General features: G+C 33.1%; 3 protein-coding genes across 3 annotated transcripts in view; 1 reads left to right on the top strand and 2 right to left on the bottom strand.

Moving 5' to 3' along the window:
- LOC128237104 (uncharacterized) overlaps positions 1 to 19,076 on the bottom strand; it is a 60,458-nt gene that overhangs the window by 27,554 nt on the left and 13,828 nt on the right. The window lies entirely within an intron of this gene.
- The window catches only part of LOC128237106 (myophilin-like), a 34,139-nt gene continuing 17,413 nt past the window's right edge, over positions 2,351 to 19,076 (top strand). The window contains exon 1 of the mRNA XM_052952327.1: positions 2,351 to 2,547. Coding sequence (XP_052808287.1) covers positions 2,527 to 2,547 — 21 coding nt within the window. The 5' untranslated portion in view covers positions 2,351 to 2,526. The remainder of the gene's footprint in view (positions 2,548 to 19,076) is intronic.
- On the bottom strand, positions 5,979 to 7,808 carry LOC128237105 (uncharacterized). The gene is made up of 2 exons (XM_052952326.1): positions 7,728 to 7,808; positions 5,979 to 7,454 (listed from the first exon to the last, which is right to left on the bottom strand). Exon 2 carries the CDS (start codon positions 7,449 to 7,451, stop codon positions 6,120 to 6,122), a length of 1,332 nt encoding a protein of 443 aa, XP_052808286.1. The 5' UTR covers positions 7,452 to 7,454; positions 7,728 to 7,808; the 3' UTR covers positions 5,979 to 6,119.

Below are 19,076 nucleotides of genomic sequence, written 5' to 3'. Positions count from 1 at the left end.
AGAAATTAGCCATGCAAACCATGACTTGCTAGGGACAAAACAATGTTAGACGGATTTACATTTACCAGGTTTGTGAGTTAAAACCTGAACAAAACGTGAACTCATTTAGCAGAAATATAAGACTTGTGCATTTTTTACGTTACGCAATCAACAATCATCGTGAAATTCTCTTACAAACGCATATTTTACGACTTTTTAAATGTGAGAACTTGCAGTGAACATTTAGTTGCACAGATTGTGACTGCAGTATACAGTACAGTATCATGCAATTGTTAACCAGAGACAATTAATATATGGATGCCAAATATGAAAATTGTGATGATTGCTACAAAAATAATGAACATGACATGTACGCCATTAATTTAATATGCTACTAGGCAGTTTTCAAGCCAGTGCATTTGTAATAATTGGGGTACAGCTTCACAATCTGCGAAATCACGGATACTCCCAAAGAAAATATTCATTAATCAATACGAATACAGTCATTTTAAAGGTAAGTCCATTTAATTAGCATTAACGACACTGTCCATATGTGCTGGGCACATCAATATTAACAATACAATGGACATAAAGTAATTATTTAGACCGAACATTTTTCAAAAGTATTAAAACGAGGGCAATGTCGAATTCTGATAAGTAAAGGGCTCATTAACTCATTCGCGTTCGGAACTTGAACAATGATGGGGTAAAACAGCAATGACAATTTCCAATTTATTTTGCCAATACATATATGGTGTGCAAGTTATCTCAAGATAAAATTGGCAAACAGCTAATGAAGTCAAATTTAACAATTAAAGGGCTATAACTGAAAAAGTTAAGAAGCATGTCTTAAGGGCCACAATCCAAATGTGGGCGGGGAAGGTCTAAAACTAATACGTTTAAAAATGTCATGTTTTATTTAGTTTTGAAGAACGATTTGTTTTCGGAAGTGAAACATATATTCTTGGTGACATGTTCTGGGGGTAGAAAGGAGTTTTACAAATTTTATAAAATAAGATTTGATCAGAATTTGGATCAAAAAGCATTCACATTATTTCGGAAAAGTCTGTCGACATTATTACTTCGTTTTTATGTCAAAAATGCCCCAGACTACCTATTCAACAATGTCTTTAGAGTTCTTGAGGAAATATTGTCAGATAAGTTATTCAGAAAAATAATGAAAAATAGTAGAAATTTATTTCCGGGTTACAAAAATGCATACATCTTCTAAAATAGCTGCAATCAACACAAAACTCCAAGATATTGTTCATTGGGCAGTTCCGATAAATTTGATTCATAATCATTATTTTTTGTATTAAGACATTTCCGGGAAAAAGTAAATGTTTTTTGATTAGAAATCTGAAAAAAAATATTATTTCGTAAAAAATGCTCAACTCCTAAATACAGCTTTTCGTGTTTCATCGCTACCGACCTTAAGGTTTTAAATGTATTAGAGCTAGTAGCTTCTAGAACAGCTCATAGTAGCTCTTGTAATAGTTCTAGTTATATCTATCATTTTAAGTAGTTTTTTATGACACATTATAATGTATGTGTACAGATAAAACAATATAAGCATTTTAAATGATTGATGATTTTTATTAATAGCTACGTGGTCACCATATCCCCAGATAAAAATATATTGTCATATCGTTTTAGTAGGTCATGAAAGGGCACTGAATACAGCTTACCAAAAAGGGGGATATGGTCTTGGTCTGTCAGAATTGAACTACGATGCACGTCCACGTGATCAGTTCGTCCGTCCGCTCAATTGAACATCATGTGTCGTACACCATTTATACGGTTACTACTGATGGGTATTTTTGCCGATCTTCGCACATATGGAGAATAACATAAACAATTTTCAAAACGTCCCCAAAAAGGTCAAGGTCACACATGAAGGTCAGGAAAGCCCTATAATGATTTCATAGCATTTCTTTGTTCACTTATAAACTCTAGTAACATGCTATTTTCAAATTTCAAGGTCGATGTCGAACTTTGAGGTGGATGCAGTGAACAGAATAAAAGAACAGTAACGTAATGTCAACATCTTTAACGGAAAATACAAAAGGACCCTGTTTCTTCTGTTTTGGCATTTTAATAGTGTTTCTCATGGTGTTGTATGATTTAGTAGTGCTTTGTTTTATGTTGTCTACAGTTGTGTTGGTGCACGTTTATAATATACGGTTGGGGCTGAGAGGGGGTGGATGGTAATGACTAAACCCGAGTGAATTATTATTATTCTATTTATGTATACAATAGACACGCAGACTACGAAGAAAGCATATCTGACGTACCTTACCCAGTCTAAACAAACTTCGAGCTTACCTAGGTATTCACTCCCCCGAAAAACAGGAAACTACTGGAAATATCAAATAATTGCAAAGCTGCTGATAAGCCCCGCGCACTTGAACTGGGAACGCTGTAGAAGCAGCCGCCACTTCAGAATTCGCCTGGCTTGTTACGGAAGCAGACGAAAAATAGAGTTGTGTTTGTTTAATGTGATAGGTTGATTGTTGCTGTTGAATATCAAAACATATCAAAGGAAATATGCCGCCAACTGCCGCAAAGGTTAGTATGTTTTATATAAATATTTTATCAATATGCCCTATGATCACAACAATAAATAACGTTATGGTACATACGGTCAAAATCAGAACAAGGGTATAGTTATGTTTTTGGACGGACTTTGTTTATTTTGGTCATAAGAGCTTAGACATTTAGTCATAATGGGTTCAGTTGAATCGAAGAACTTTTGAGATTTGAGAATCTTCCGTAAGGTAATGGTTGTTAATTAGATGCTTAAATATCAAGAGTGATTGGATTTATGATCTACATATTATATATATATATATATATATATATATAAATATATTTATTTATTTTTTTACTAAAATGTTACCATGATAAACAAATAATTTACCAGTCGGATACAACTAAATAATGATCTACAGTAAAAACGCATGGAAAGTCAATAATGGATGAGTCATAAAAATAGTAAAAATTCACATTCTTTTGAGAAAAAAGAAACTATTTCCTTCAACCTTCAAATGCAATTTTTATATGAAGTTTTACAGTAATTACGCATGGAAAGTCAATAATGGATGAGTCATAAAAAATATTAAAATTACTCATTTTGTAGAGAAAAAGAAAACTACATGTATTTTCTAATACCTTCAAATGTAATTATTGTCTGACGCCTGTCAAGCGTTTTCTCGAACACCCCATAAATAAACAACAATTCACCTGAAAACTTCGGGTTTCCATGTTCGAGTCAGATGTATTTGCGAGATACGAGATGTTCGTTTAAAACACCCCGTGGTTTTCTCCAAGAAACTTCAAAACCTTCCTGGCTGGAAATTTTATCTTTGGCAAGAGGTTCATTATTGCTTTTACATATGGGAGTTTCTTCCAGGTTTTAAGTATTATTTTTTTCATTCTACGCAAACGGTTTCCAAGGAAATAGACACTTCTAAAGTTCCGTACTCTCTATAAAGTTGCTAAATTAATACTTATTAATAAAAATAACTAAAGCGTTATTAATATGTATTTAAAACAAGATAAATCAGCTTCATTAAGTACGTTGCTTTTAATTTTCGGTGCAACGATCTTTATTTTATTGAGGTACCATTTTTTAAAAAAATTTAATGCCTTTGTCAGACAGTTTTGCCTGTACTTTTTTGCTATAAGAAGAAGAAACCGTCGAAACTATTGAAATACAAAGTTCCCTCATTTCGTCGGCTACTTCTTATATATTTTTGTATTTTTTGTCTTGGAACGAGCCATATCTTTGCGAAAATGCATGAAAACCCGTTATATAAGACTGCTGTCAAAAAAATATGAAAATCTGCGATCTGATCTTTTGTCAGCAATCTTCTATCCTTAGTTTTCAGGCATTTACGCAAAAATTTAAAATAAAAAAAAAGTTGTAAAAAAAACGGTTAATCTGTGAGCTTTAACAACGGTAAAACGACCGGTTATGTAACTTTTCGGTTTTAAGCTAAGAAAAAACGTCATGATAGCAATCAATAAAAAATGGCGCAAATTTCGTTCAAAATCACTGTGAATAATTATAAAAAAAATATTTAGCATCTGTCGCTGTAAAAGATGTCGAGCTCGCTAATGTTAAAATCATGCAATAGTTGTGAGAAAAAAAATGTTTGTTTGTAAGTTGAGATCGAACAACCCAAACAATGATTTATTTGACTTAGAACACTAAATGTGACCTTGACCTATGACCGACAGACATGGGTCTTGCAGGCGAAATGCTGTGTTCTCCTGGTGAAAATTTATTTTCAAGTTATTTTGACACTCGCCCACTCATACACAAAATTGCAATTGTAGCAACTATGTCTTCGCAAACAGATTCGGCAAATTGTTAGGGTCGTTTCATGACATAAATCTACATTGTATGGATGGCGTTTGTATATTTGGAGGAAATAAAGCATCAATTCAATTGCCAACACCATGAATATATGCATTAATTAAAGGCCTAGTTTAAGGAATGTTTGGCATGACAATGCCCTGCTGTGCATCTACTGCTAATTGCACTAATGTCACAGAAGGGGTCAATTTTCTGTTTATTTGTTTATTGGCTCAGGGCCATTTAGGGTCCATTTCTATAATAAAACCTCCAAAACTGCACACCAGGATACTCAGATCGGAGATCTGATAAGACAATTAGGCATTTAGATTAACATCAATACACAGACATTTGTGTACAATACACGTTTTTTGGAGGGGGGGGGGGCGAGGGGGGGGGGGGGGGTCACTTATAGAATGATTAAATTAGGCCTTTAATCTAATTTCAGGCGTATACGAAACATGACATTTGTTGAATTTTAATGGTAGACCGAACTTCACTATTTGTTCGTGATCACAATACTCTCGTATTCGATGGAAAGCTTTAATTTTTTTACATTTCGTAACATTGAAACTTATGCAGTTGACAGTGGTTTAATAACAGCTTTTCCTCATACAGTGTGTATATTTTACGACAATTGCAAAACAAGACAGTTAACACGATGCAAGGCGAGTGTGGCATTGTGTTGCACAATAAATCCGGCGGAGGAAACCCATTTGTATGGAACGCGACAACTGTCGTATGTTGTGACATGTTATACTATTATACTATTATGTCTAACAGACATGCTAACAGACTCGTTGAAATGTCTAAATGAAATGTTCTTATGTATAACCATGTATATTTGCATCTTATAATTAATTGGAATACAACCCACATTTTCAGCCAATGGAATTGCAGATAGGCAATTATTGAGTGTTAGACTTAATCAATAAGAATGTCAACTTCCGCGCGTGTTTAAAGGTCCGCCTACTGCCATTCATCCGATATACATTCCCTGCATCAGATTTTGAGTTGACAATGTATCAGCCAATGAGGTTGTATTCTAAGCCAGTAAGATGGCATGAATTAAACTCTTAATGATTAAGAAGGGCTCGTGCGCTTTGCTCACTCCGCCCATTCTTAATCATTAAGAGTTTAATACATGTCATCTAACTATCACATAAATCTATAAAAATATATATATATAATTAGCATGTTTTCATGCTAGTCTGACATAATAACATATCAGTTGGACATACTCACATGTCGATGAGTCAAGTCATGATAAGTGCACAAATGACAATTAAATGAATTAATGTTTTTAAAAAGTATATGATTTGTTGTTCATAGCTGTTCACAAGAAAGTGTCAAATGAAACACTAGGTTGAATAAGCTTATGCAATTTCATTGATTTCACAAAAGCTTTCGACTATGTTTATAAACTGCCATAGAATACATTGTTCAGGCTAATGAAAAAACACATTTGTGTACAACCCAACGTTTAAAGATATGAATAAGAATGAGGATATGAATACTATTTTTGTCTTAAACTGTATCGAAATTTCTTAAATTAAAATAAAGTATTGTTGATTTATAGCATTTATTTTATTTGAATTGTTCTCGTATTGTTCCATATACTGACAGACTAGAACACACGTTTATTCAGACGTACATATATACAAACAGACATTCTCTAAACACATATTGATTTATTTGAAACTTATCCAGTGTATGTACATGGTCAGTGCGAAATGCAGCATTAATCATAAGCGGATCCAGTTTAATGTTACAAGCTTATTCAACAATGCTTTATCCTCAGAACGACACTTTTGAAATACTTTCTAAGGTCTGAGTTGAAGTAACCAATCACAAAGGGATTGATGGAACTGTTCAACAAAAAGGATCGAATCAGAATTCGTTTCCAGATATTGTACTCAAACTGATTCTCCATGCTCCCAAGTAAGATAGCATAGTACGGCGCAAAACTTAGAACCGATGCCAACGTCATTACAAACATCATTAACGTAATTCTTCTCTCTGTGTTCCGATTTTGCTTTGCCTTTGTCTTCTTTCTCTTCAGAGATTTGGTTTTAGGTGTCTTGGCCTGATTAACAATAGTAATTGAATCATGTAAAGTTTCCGTACTCGAAACGTTTTGAAATGTGTTTCTTGTTTCCATCTCAGTAATTTCAACTGTAGCTTCATCGCTAACTTGTGTTTCATTATCTTCGTCAGTTTCGTTTCTAGTTGCATCTATTTCATCTGTTGTACATTCATCAACGTTAATCTCAGTTTCATCTACAGTATCCTTGTTGAAGTTCCTCTCTACTTCTTCCCCAACAATTATATCGCTGTTCATTGCAGATTCATGAACATGTTTACCATGCCTGTACTTTTCAGTGTTCAACTCATGCTGGCGTCTTTCTTTGTGTCTGTGCAATTTATTTCTGACACAAGCAACCTTTATTGCTATAAGGCTGTAAATTACTGCGATACTTACAAGGCACGTAAGCACCACTACCGATTCTGCCAATCTCCAACCTTTCATAACATTTTTCAGCTGTTTGTTATTGGAACCGCCACTGCGACAATTAAACCCAACGATGGTTACATTTCTTTCGCCTGCAGAGTCAACTATTGTTTCAATCGGCTCGGTAATGATAAATTCTGGTACAGTTGTCGAAATCGTCAAGATGTACATTGCTAGTATCGCAATCTTTGAAGATCGGATCGAAAACGTTATTCTTGGTATCATAAGGAAAATTGTCATAAAGCGATCGACAGCAATTAGGAAAATTAACAAAAATGAGCTGGTTATGAAGATTCGATTAATAGAAGTCAAAAATTTGCAGCCTATCTTACTGGTAAAATTAATTGAATATACAACATCCAGAATACTGTCCAAAAGAATGATGGATGTTAACAGGTCGTTTAGCGAGAGAACTGTCAAGAAGAGAGTATTTACACTTCTGTTCATTCTAGTCCTGTAGAAAGCGAATGCAACACTATTTCCCGCAATTCCAATGGTGCACACTAAAGCAATGAAAACAATTTCAGGAGTATTCTTCACAGCCAAAGCTTTGTTAACCTTTTCAAGCTGATCGTCGATTCCTACTTCTTCTGCTGCCATTATCTGAAATGATAAAAACAATCACTTCTGATAGTAGGCTTTGGACCAGATATGGACCTCATGCCGCTCGTGAAATATAGCTTTTGGTGGTAACTCGATGAAATATATTACAATCTTACACTGAAACAAACTATTATTTCAAAATAGATTAATTGATTTAAAAATAGATTGGTAAGGTCAGGCTAGGTACGACCTGTTTTTCCGTATAGCCCTAACTTTATTATCTTTATAAATATTTATATCTTTTATGCATAAATAATAATTTGTTTCACTTACCGTCTGTAAATAGTTGAGTATCGATGAATATTGCTTAGATGAGATAGATGGTATGTCCTTCACCTAATAGCACTCTCTCTTTCATATGAACGCTTTATTACGAAGAAAAAATATAGGCAACAGGAAAGAAATTTGATACGATGTGAAACTAACTTGTCTACATTTTAAACTTCCGTAATTTGACGAATAAAGTGACCAACTGCATCTGATTTGTTTCGATTCTTAGATCACGATTTTTTTTAAAAAAATGAAAAGAATATATACCGAGATTGTAAATTACAAGAATTTTGTAATTTTTACAATGCCAGTACAAAAAGAAAATGAATTCCTTTTTTTTCGTGATTACAAAATATTTAGAGAGATTTATATTCGAAATGGTTGGGAAATACATAAACTCGATTTGGTTTATGACTCCTAATGATATACATGTTTTAATACATAAAATGGAAAATTGACTGCCGAAGTAACATAGCGGTATTATTAAATGGAAATGTTTTACTTTGGAAATAATGCATATCCCAGAGAGACAAGCAAAGGCATGACGTTAACAAAACCCAAAGAACGACCAATGGCAACACTGCCAAGTAAATAACGTTAGCAAACAGATCACACACACGGCGCTTACAGATCTGCCGGTGAATCACCTACTATATATACCTCACAGATCACCTACTATATATACACCTCACAGATCACCTACTATATGTACCTCACAGATCACCAACTATATATACACCTCACAGATCACCTACTATATATACACCTCACAGATCACCTACTATATGTACCTCACAGATCACCTACTATATATACACCTCACAGATCACCTACTATATATACACCTCACAGATCACCTACTATATATAAACCTCACAGATCACCTACTATATGTACCTCACAGATCACCAACTATATATACCTCACAGATCACCTACTATTTATATACCTCACAGATCACCTACTATATATATATATATATATATACACATCACAGATCTTCTACTATATATATACCTCACAGATCACCTACTATATAAACCTCACAGATCACCTACTATTAGGGATGCAAACGAATGGCAAAATTGATATTCGAATATTCGGTAATTCTTTCGATCGAATATTCGAATATTCGAATACCAAAATGAACCTTTAAGAATTGTAGTAAACTAGTATTCACAAACGTAATAGCCGGGTCCCTGTTACCCTTCTGTGTCGTATACGGTACACGCGACGGACCCTTATTGTTCCACAAATTAGCCTCTGAATTTCCCTATTTTCAAGATATATATCTAAAAAAAAAGCGATATATCTTTATAAAAAAAACGAATTATACCAATTCCTCTGCGTTCATTTTTGTAAACAATGCAAAATAAGATCAGGTAATTGCGTATTTTCCCGGATTTGCATCCTCGTTCTGGGATTGATGTTTACGAACTATAATTATAGAGAACGACACCATGGCAAAACGTCGATTTTGACTGATGTATTGTACAACAATACAGGACATATATCCTTAAACGTTAAACCATACAGTTAATTTTTGTACGCAAGAGCGATATATCGAAAACCTGGAAAACAGTTTAAAGCACATAACTAGCACATGTCCTTCATATCATCAAGGTGATTTTAGCAATATCGCCAAGCTTGATTAGCAGTGAAGACAAAACATTGGTATAAAGGCCGATCTCTTAAACCCTAATTGGCATGGCCATTTAAATGTACCCAAAATAATTAGAATGTGTTTGATGTCACTTGTTTAACAACCAGTAAATGTAAAATTACGGGGACTGTTTATAGTTCCCGGCGATATATCCGATATGACGCGTGTATAGTGTCATCAAGTTCACACCTCTGGCATTAGGGGTCCATCGTTGTAAAAACAAGACAGACGAAGATGACAGTTGTAGGCAAAAAGTTAATTAATTTATTAATTCAACAAAAACATCGAATATTCGAATACCTATTTTGACATTCGAATACCAAACGTTCGATCGAATATTCGAATATTCGAATATTCGTTTGCATCCCTACTTACTATATATATATACCTCACAGATCACCTACTATATATACCTCACATATCTTCTACTATATTTACCTCACAGATCACCTACTATATATACCTCACAGATCACCTACTATATATACCTCACAGATCACCTACTATATATACCTCACAGATCACCTACTATATGTACCTCACAGATCACCAACCATATATACCTCACAGATCACCTACTATATATACACCTCACAGATCACCTACTATATGTACCTCACAGATCACCAACTATATGTACCTCACAGATTACCTACTATATGAACCTCACAGATCACCTACTATTTATATACCTCACAGATCATTTACTATATATATACATCACATATCTTCTACTATATATATACCTCACAGATCACCTACTATAAATACCTCACAGATCACCTACTATATATATACCTCACAGATCACCTAGTATATATATACCTCACAGATCACCTACTATATATACCTCACAGATCTTTTACTATATATACCTCACAGATCACCTACTATATATACCTCACAGATCACCTGCTATATATATACGTCACAGATCACTTACTATATATATATATATATATATATATATATATATATATATATATATATATATATACCTCACAGATCACCTACTATATATATACCTCACAGATCACCTACTATACATACCTCACAGATCACCTACTATATATACCTCACAGATGTTCTACTATATATATACCTCACAGATCACCTACTATATATACCTCACAGATGTTCTACTATATATATACCTCACAGATCACCTACTATATATATACCTCACAGATCACCTACTATACATACCTCACAGATCACCTACTATATACATACCTCACAGATCACCTACTATATATACCTCACAGATGTTCTACTATATATAAACCTCACAGATCACCTACTATATATATACCTCACAGATCACCTACTATATATACCTCACAGATCTACTATAAATACCTCACAGATCTTCTACTTTATATATACCTCACAGATCACCTAATATACATACCTCACAGATCTACTATATATACCTCACAGATCTTCTACTATATATACCTCACAGATCACCTTCTATACATACCTCACAGATCACCTACTATAAATACCTCACAGATCATCTACTTTATATACCTCACAGATCACCTAATATACATACCTCACAGATCTACTATATATACCTCAGATCTTCTACTATATATGCATCACAGATCTTCTACTATATATACCTCACAGATCACCTACTATATATATACCTCACAGATCACCTACTATACATACCTCACAGATCACCTACTATACATACCTCACAGATCATCTACTAAATATGCCTCACAGATCGCCTTCTACATATACCTCTCAGATCACTTACTATATATACCTTACTGATCGCCCACTATATACTGTACAGATCACCTACTATATATCTCAAACTACGTCTACAATATAAACCTTACAGATCACCTACAATAAATATATACCATTCAAATCATCTACTATATACCTCACATTTACAGATCACGTACTTTTTTCCGTACAGATTACAAGCTTAATCACAATTTTCTCATGAGTTTAGTATATCTGCCAAAAACATACCTGTTGTTTTAACAACTATATATTACATATATACGTTGAACAGCACACTGACCGGTTAAGTAATCATTGAAGTAATTGAAGAATATATTATACCAGTTTCCTCTTTAGCTTAGATAGCTTTGCCAAGAAATATATGTTGTGCTGAAGTGTTCAATTGTACCGCCTTGAATTAATGAGCTCTGCTTAGCACGAAAACATAGAAAAATAGAATCATTAAGGAATACGGAAATTGTGTTTACCAGATTTCTGTTGCTAAATTCCTGATGCAGTTTCATGATGAAGTCATTAAAAAGGTTTACTAAAATCTTAGCATTAATACGTAGTGTATGTATATACTTATTTGCATCTGTGGCCAATGTTAAGTTTGTACATATGTTTATCAAAAACATAGTAAAACATTGAAACAAAATTTTCGCGAGAGTGCTCCTTTTCAATGATTCAAAATGCTTGCAGGATACATTTAAAGGAATGTTTGAGGAATCTTACCACAGACATACCAAAAGATACAATCATAACAACACTGGCATCTCCGGCAAGCTTCGACATAGTTGGATAATGGCCGAGGTGTTCCGAATGCAAAAGATAAAACGATTGCGGTTCTGTTGTTAGATGCATTTCACATGATGAGATACGTTCATTAAGCATTTGTTTTCTTTGATCAGTAATTAATTCTCGCACTATTTTACGCATTTACCAATAAACCAGCATAGAAACACATTCTTTCGGCGTGCAATAATGTACAAGATAAGGAAGCACGGGCATATGAGGCCGGGTTCATAAAGCATTTTAGAGAAAAAAATCAACTTCGTGACACATTTTTTTTCTAAGTATCTAAGAGTGCTTTTATGCCAAAAAGAGAGACAAAAGGCAAGAAAAATATCCAAATGAGAAAAGTATATGTATTAAATTAAATAAACGTTCTAATATCAATATGGGTAGTCAATATATATATGTGTGTGTGTATATATAGTTAAACATATCTCGAAATTAACCATTTGCCAGTTTAACTGAAACCACAAGATTTTTTTTAAAGCATTTATCAAAAGAAACCAGCTGAAATTCAAAGAAATCAATTCAATGGAATCGAAATCAAAAGAAAAAAATGGGCAGTAATACATTAAACGAGGACTGTATTCAACAATCAGCACGATACTTGTAATGTTATTATTCATTTTCATGTGCCCGTATTACGTTCAAAGCCTATGAAAGTCTTCAATATTTCCTGAATTTCAAGCCGACGAAGTTCCGAAGAACTGTCTATGGTATTTACTTTAGCCTTTCTTTGTCACGGATCTTTTTATTTACTTACCCAATTTCATCATTTTCTCATCACCTGCTATCTAATCGAATCGAGTTCCTGGTCAGTTATATGGTGCATAACAAACCTTACACATACCCCAGTAGAGGCTTAATTAGCAAATGATCACAGGTGGGTATAAGTAAACAGTATCGTAATTAGAACACAGTATCATGATATCTAAATTAAAGATAAGATTCCAGAAAGTGGGATTCTTATTTCTAGATTTCACCTGTTTATATAACGGTAAGTACAGAATGTTCACTTTTATCAGTTGGGTACTAATTGTTTTGGACATGTCAATTTCCATCTGATTCATGTCAAGTAAAGTAAGCATACCCACAAGAGAACCATTATTATAATCACACAATGTGTACACAGCACATGACAATCAATTGTAAATAAAACGGATTGTATTTAGCACTCGAAAACCACTACTAATTTCTAGTATTATTTTCGGAACAAAAACCCAAATTTCATTGCCATGCAAAACTAGGATATATGACTGGCAGACATGTTTTGCTAGCGTAAATCAGCATAGTGGCACTTTTTCTGGATTTTCATTATCCTGGGTGTAATAATTATCATTAAGGCGTATGCGTAGCTTATTTCATGTAGTAATTAACCTTAGTTACATAATATTCAGAACCCACATTTCATAACATAACAACAGCTTACACTCAGATATGTATTATACTCTGAGGGATTCAATTTGTCTTATTTGAATATTTTTAAAGGAATGAATTGCGGGATTGTTGTCATTATCGGGGTATGAACGCAGTTTTACTAGTTAAAGTGTTTGGAGTTCGAATTTTATTTCATTTTAGAAAACCTTATTGAAAATATGCATAAATCCCAATATTAAAAACGATTCTAAAATGAAAAAAAATGTTGTTACAACAAGCCCAATTATAAAAATTAATTAAAATGTGTTACTAAAATATCGCTGGAATATTGAAATATTCCTACCGGATAGCAGCTAAAAATCTAAACAGTGTTTTATACAAAGTTCACAGCAAATGTCAATCTCCAGTAAATGGCACAGATTGTATTTGACATTCTGGCACTTAAAAGCCTTTTAATTACGGAACGTTTATAACACATGACATACTGTTGTAATTGTATTTGGCATTCAAAAGCTTTCCAATCACGTGACAACGTTCAAGCACATGATATACTGTTGTTATTGTATTTGGCATTCGAAAGCCTTTTAATCACGTGACAACGTTCAAGCACATAACATACTGTTGTAATTGTATTTGGCACTCATAACCACTACTTATTTCTGGTATTTATGTCGGAACAAAACACGAATGTTATTACCAGGCAAACATAAGAAGCATGAATGGCAAACATGTTTTGCAAGTGTAAATCACAATAGCACATTCACTATAGTTTCATTATCCTGGAATAATCACTTAGCACTAAGGCGTTGGCGGAGCTGGTATTATATAGTAACAATCAACAGATTGATGGGACTCGCTCATGTTTTTAGACCAAGAATTAGTAAACAAAAATTTCAATTATCATTTAAAATATATTTTGGTTTTAGGTGGTTGCGAACCTACGCCGGTAAAAACAGTTCAAGGTTACCGAAATGAAATATTAGCAATGGAAATTCACAGAAATAACAATTCTTCTGACTAGGTTATTATTATATATGGCTAACAGATTAAGGATATGGGTCCACAATAATATTTATCTATAAAAGTAAAATCGCAGTTATTAGAAAGTAGAATACATACGAATTGATATTTAACAAGTTTAACTGGAAAATATTTTATTGTTGGATTTTGGATATTTTTTTAAAAACATATCATCATATATCTTTGTGCTTATTATGAACAATAATGATCTTTTGATAACTTTGATGGTGAGGTATCTATAAAAATATGAACTTGTACTGAATACAGACACCTGTGACGTGTACACAGCAAAATCTCCGGGATAAATACGCTTCGGAAATACTGTCTAAAAATCGTGTTGATCTTGAGATAAAGTCATTAGTTCATTGACGTAAGTCTGAGTTGCTGGAGCAATTATTAAAGAGGATTCGAAAGCATCCCAGTTTGGAAACAATTGTGATACATTGATGCCGTTATTCCTACAATACTAATAAGTCCGGGAATGATTTTTTTATTCTTATAAACGTTATTTGGACGAATAAATTTCCCACTGGAAATCCGTTTATGCTGAAATGCAAAAACTCTTAGCGACCATTTAATTAATCGGTCATTTAATTATTTGTAGTTTCTTTCACCACCTTCCAAGTAATCTTAGCCTGGTCAGTCCAACGATGGTAAACAAACCTCACACATGCGTGCTTAAATGCTTGATTATTTAGTTATCACAGAACAGAACAGAACAGAACATATTTTATTTTCACTTAAACTTATGCAGTTTTTCGTGATAAACATACATATTGCATACAAATACATAAATTGTATACAAATACATGAATTGTACAATTATACAATGTAGTAAGCAGACACATAATAAACGGATAGCTATGGATGAACTAATATAACTAAACTTTAAATGTTGTTTAACATAACATATGACATATTTCGTTACAAAGTTATTTGGAACATAATATTGTCTTAAATATTGTTCAATATAAGAACATAATAGTCACGGAAACATGTGATGCATGATATTTTGTACTGATTGTTATTACAGAATATTTGACATATTAACAACTCAAAATTGCATATATCAGACGATATAAATGTTGTATTATTCCTCGATATGAATCTTACAAATAATAATGATATCAACAAGTTTACATACATAATCACAATACGTGTAGCTACACATGTACCAACATATCATATCTTATTTTAAAAGCCTCGTACACGTATTTGGCTAACATGGATAGCTCTTTTTTATTTTGAGTACATAATAGTTGTACAAACTTAAACATACTAGGTCTAACCCTATAGTATCTTTTTATATACGTCTGTCTTAATTGACTAAATCTAGAACACTTAAACACAAAATGAAACTCATCTTCTAATTCATCTAAATTACACATCTGGCAAATACGTAAATTTCTCTGTATACCTTCATATCTACCTGTTTGAACTCTTAGATTATGAGCACATATACGTAATTTTGTAACAGCAATTCTAAGGTTTCTTGACAATATCATATCTAAATATGGTTCAAACTCATGTGCAGTTTTAATTACCTTATATACAGTAAGGACATTATTTTCATTAATACTTGCGTACCATTGTTGTTTATATTCATCAACAAGGCGTTGCTTAAACATAGTTATAAAATGATTTTCATTAATTTGTTCATCATTACACCATACATAATAAAAACCATAGCGTGTAAGTAAATCTTTAACCTTATAAAACCAGTTATCAGCGTTAACACCAATATCTGACAAAACATCTCTCATTACAGAATGCATGATTATATTATTACTATTCTTGACTCTGAACCAGTACTTCAGAATACGTACATACCTATTAATATATAAAGGGTATCTACCCAGTTCACCATATACAGCGACATTAGAAGTTGACTGTCTAACACCAAGTATAGCTTTGCAAAATTTTAAATGTAATTTTTCCAACTGAGATGATTTTGTGAACCCCCAAACTTCGCACCCGTAAGTAATAGTAGACGCTACAAATGCGTCGAATAACTGCAAAGCTACTTTTGGTTTACATTCGTATCTTATTAAATTTGACAACAACATATTAAGAGCTTTCAATCCTTTACCATACAATGTCTGTGTATTTAAGGCAAAACTACCAGTATAATTCAATGTAACACCTAAGTAATTAAAATCATTTACAACCTCCAATATTTCATGTCCATACAACCAACTCTCATTATGCCTAACACCACCTCTCTTTCTAAATACAACAATTTTAGTTTTTGCTATGTTAACCTCTAGTCCCCAATTATTACAATAGCTGTGTAAACGATCTAATGACATCTGTAAATCTTCTGGGGTTTCTCCTAATACAACCATGTCGTCAGCAAATAACAACAAAATTAAACAGATATCGTGTAGTTCTAAGCCAATATTATTTCTATTTTGCAAAAACAATTCCAAGTCCTCTACAAATAGAGAAAACAATATCGGTGACATTATCTCCCCTTGTCTAAGACCTACTGCAATATCAAAATAATCTGAATAACTATTACAATGTCTTACACATGATTTAACAGACTGATACATACTACGTATTATACGTAACATTTTACCGTCTAAATTGGCTCTATACAGCTTTAACCACAACGCATTTAAATATATGGAATCAAAACAACGTTTCATATCAATAAAACTACAATATAGTCGTTTGTTTGCGCTGACATATTTTTTAACAATAGAATGAAGAATAAATACAGCATCAACAGTAGATCTGCCTTTTCTAAAGCCAAATTGTGCATCAGAAATAACTTCGTTTTCCTCACACCATTTAGATATGCGCCGATTTAAAACACATGTAAAAAGCTTTGAAAAATTACTTAACAAAGTGATACCTCTATAATTCTTTGTATCTGACTTATCTCCCTTCTTATAAAGAGGAATAATAATGCCCTTTGTCCAAGCAGTCGGGAAACACCCAGAATTTAAAATATTATTAAATATCTCCGTAATATAGCCTCTTAAAATATCACAGGCTTCAATAAAATATTCATTCAACAAAAAATCTTCACCTGGTGATTTATTTATCTTAATCACAGAAATAGCTTTACTAACTTCTTCATATGTTATCGGACAATCTAAGTCTCCAAAAGTATTGCTAAAATCATTAAAATCATGACTCATATTAAAATTTTCTGCATCATCATTTAAATCAAAATTGATATCTGTAAACATAGACTCAAAATGGGTTTTAAAATCTTCTAATGGTATATTACTACTGTTATTTGAATTCTGTGATTTAAAATATTTCCAAAAATCTTTGGGTTTACGACGCTTTAATTGTTCAAACTCTTGGCATCGTTTGAACTTAAATGCTCTCCGTTTCCTGGAAATAATATTTTTATACAGTTTCTTCAATCTACATAATTCAATCTTGTCATTCTCGTCACGAGAATTGTTATAAACAAACAAAGCGTTTTTATACACATATTTAGCATTTTTACATTCCTGGTCGAACCATTTCGACGACTCCGTAGTAACACGTTCTTCGAAACAAGGGTATTTCATAGCATGCTTGACAAACAATGGATCCGCTACTTCACGAACAATATCAGTAAAACCATTGACAACAAAATCAACATCAGTGTTCTGAAGTATTGTATTAAAGTCTGTAGTTCTGGCAATCAAACCATTTCTGAACACATCTTTTTCTTCGTCATTCCATTTTAAATAATCACATGCATAAGGTATGTCTTTAGTAACATGCGTATTGCATAGAATATTAAATGCTAAAGGAGCGTGGTCACTGTAAATATTAAATGGTTCAACAGCAAATTTATTCACCAATTTAAAATTGTGTTGGCTAAGTAACAGGTAGTCAATAACACTTGAACCGTTTGTATTAAAACATGTATAACTACCAATACCAAAGTCCGCTCCTAAACGGCCATTTACGATTCTTAATGAAGTCGCTTTACACAAGTCCAGCAATTTATTTCCATGTGCGTTATTGCCGTTATCTAGCGAATATCTTGGAAGTGGGAAATCACATATATAATCCTCTGAATCTATACCCGGTATATACATATCACATATTATACTATCTGATTTGCATGAAGTCCTGGCGTTAAAGTCCCCAGCGATCATCACTGTACGTAATGATTGGTAGTGGTTAATATCTTCTTCCAAACGCTGAAAAAGGTCCGTATCAATTATATTGTTAATGGGTGACGAATCGCCCCACATGTAGACTGCTACGAGATATATATCAGACTCGATTTTAAAGAATCCCTTGTCCAGTTTAATCCATATCATTGTGTCATGAACATTTTTAACCACTTTTATGCCTTCATTTATACTATTTCTAACATATATGACCACTCCCCCACTATTCCTTTTAGCATGCCTGTGTCTATATTTCCGGTAATAGTTATAACAATGATAACCTGTCAATTCGACACTGCTCGATTTACTAGTCCAAGACTCCGATAAAACTATTATGTCATATTTTATAAGAAAAGGAACAAAATTTGATTAATCGGTCATTTAATTATTTGTAGTTTCTTTCACCACCTTCCAAGTAATCTTAGCCTGGTCAGTCCAACGATGGTAAACAAACCTCACACATGCGTGCTTAAATGCTTGATTATTTAGTTATCACAGGTGGGTACATCTAAATATTATCAAAAGTAGTAAATAGTATCATTTTATCAAAATTAAACATGTCATTCCTTAAGGTAGGAATGGAATTTGAAATATTCTACAAGTCTGAATCACAGTGGCTCG

The sequence above is a fragment of the Mya arenaria genome, chromosome 6, assembly GCF_026914265.1.
Source record: "Mya arenaria isolate MELC-2E11 chromosome 6, ASM2691426v1".
Lineage (NCBI taxonomy): Eukaryota > Metazoa > Mollusca > Bivalvia > Myida > Myidae > Mya > Mya arenaria.
Note: the sequence above shows the minus strand (reverse complement) of the source record. Positions and strands in the feature narration are given on the sequence as shown.

Excerpts from the sequence above, each read along its gene's own strand:
- LOC128237105 (XM_052952326.1), bottom strand. The coding sequence starts at position 7,451 with ATGGCAGCAGAAGAAGTAGGAATCGACGATCAGCTTGAAAAGGTTAAC.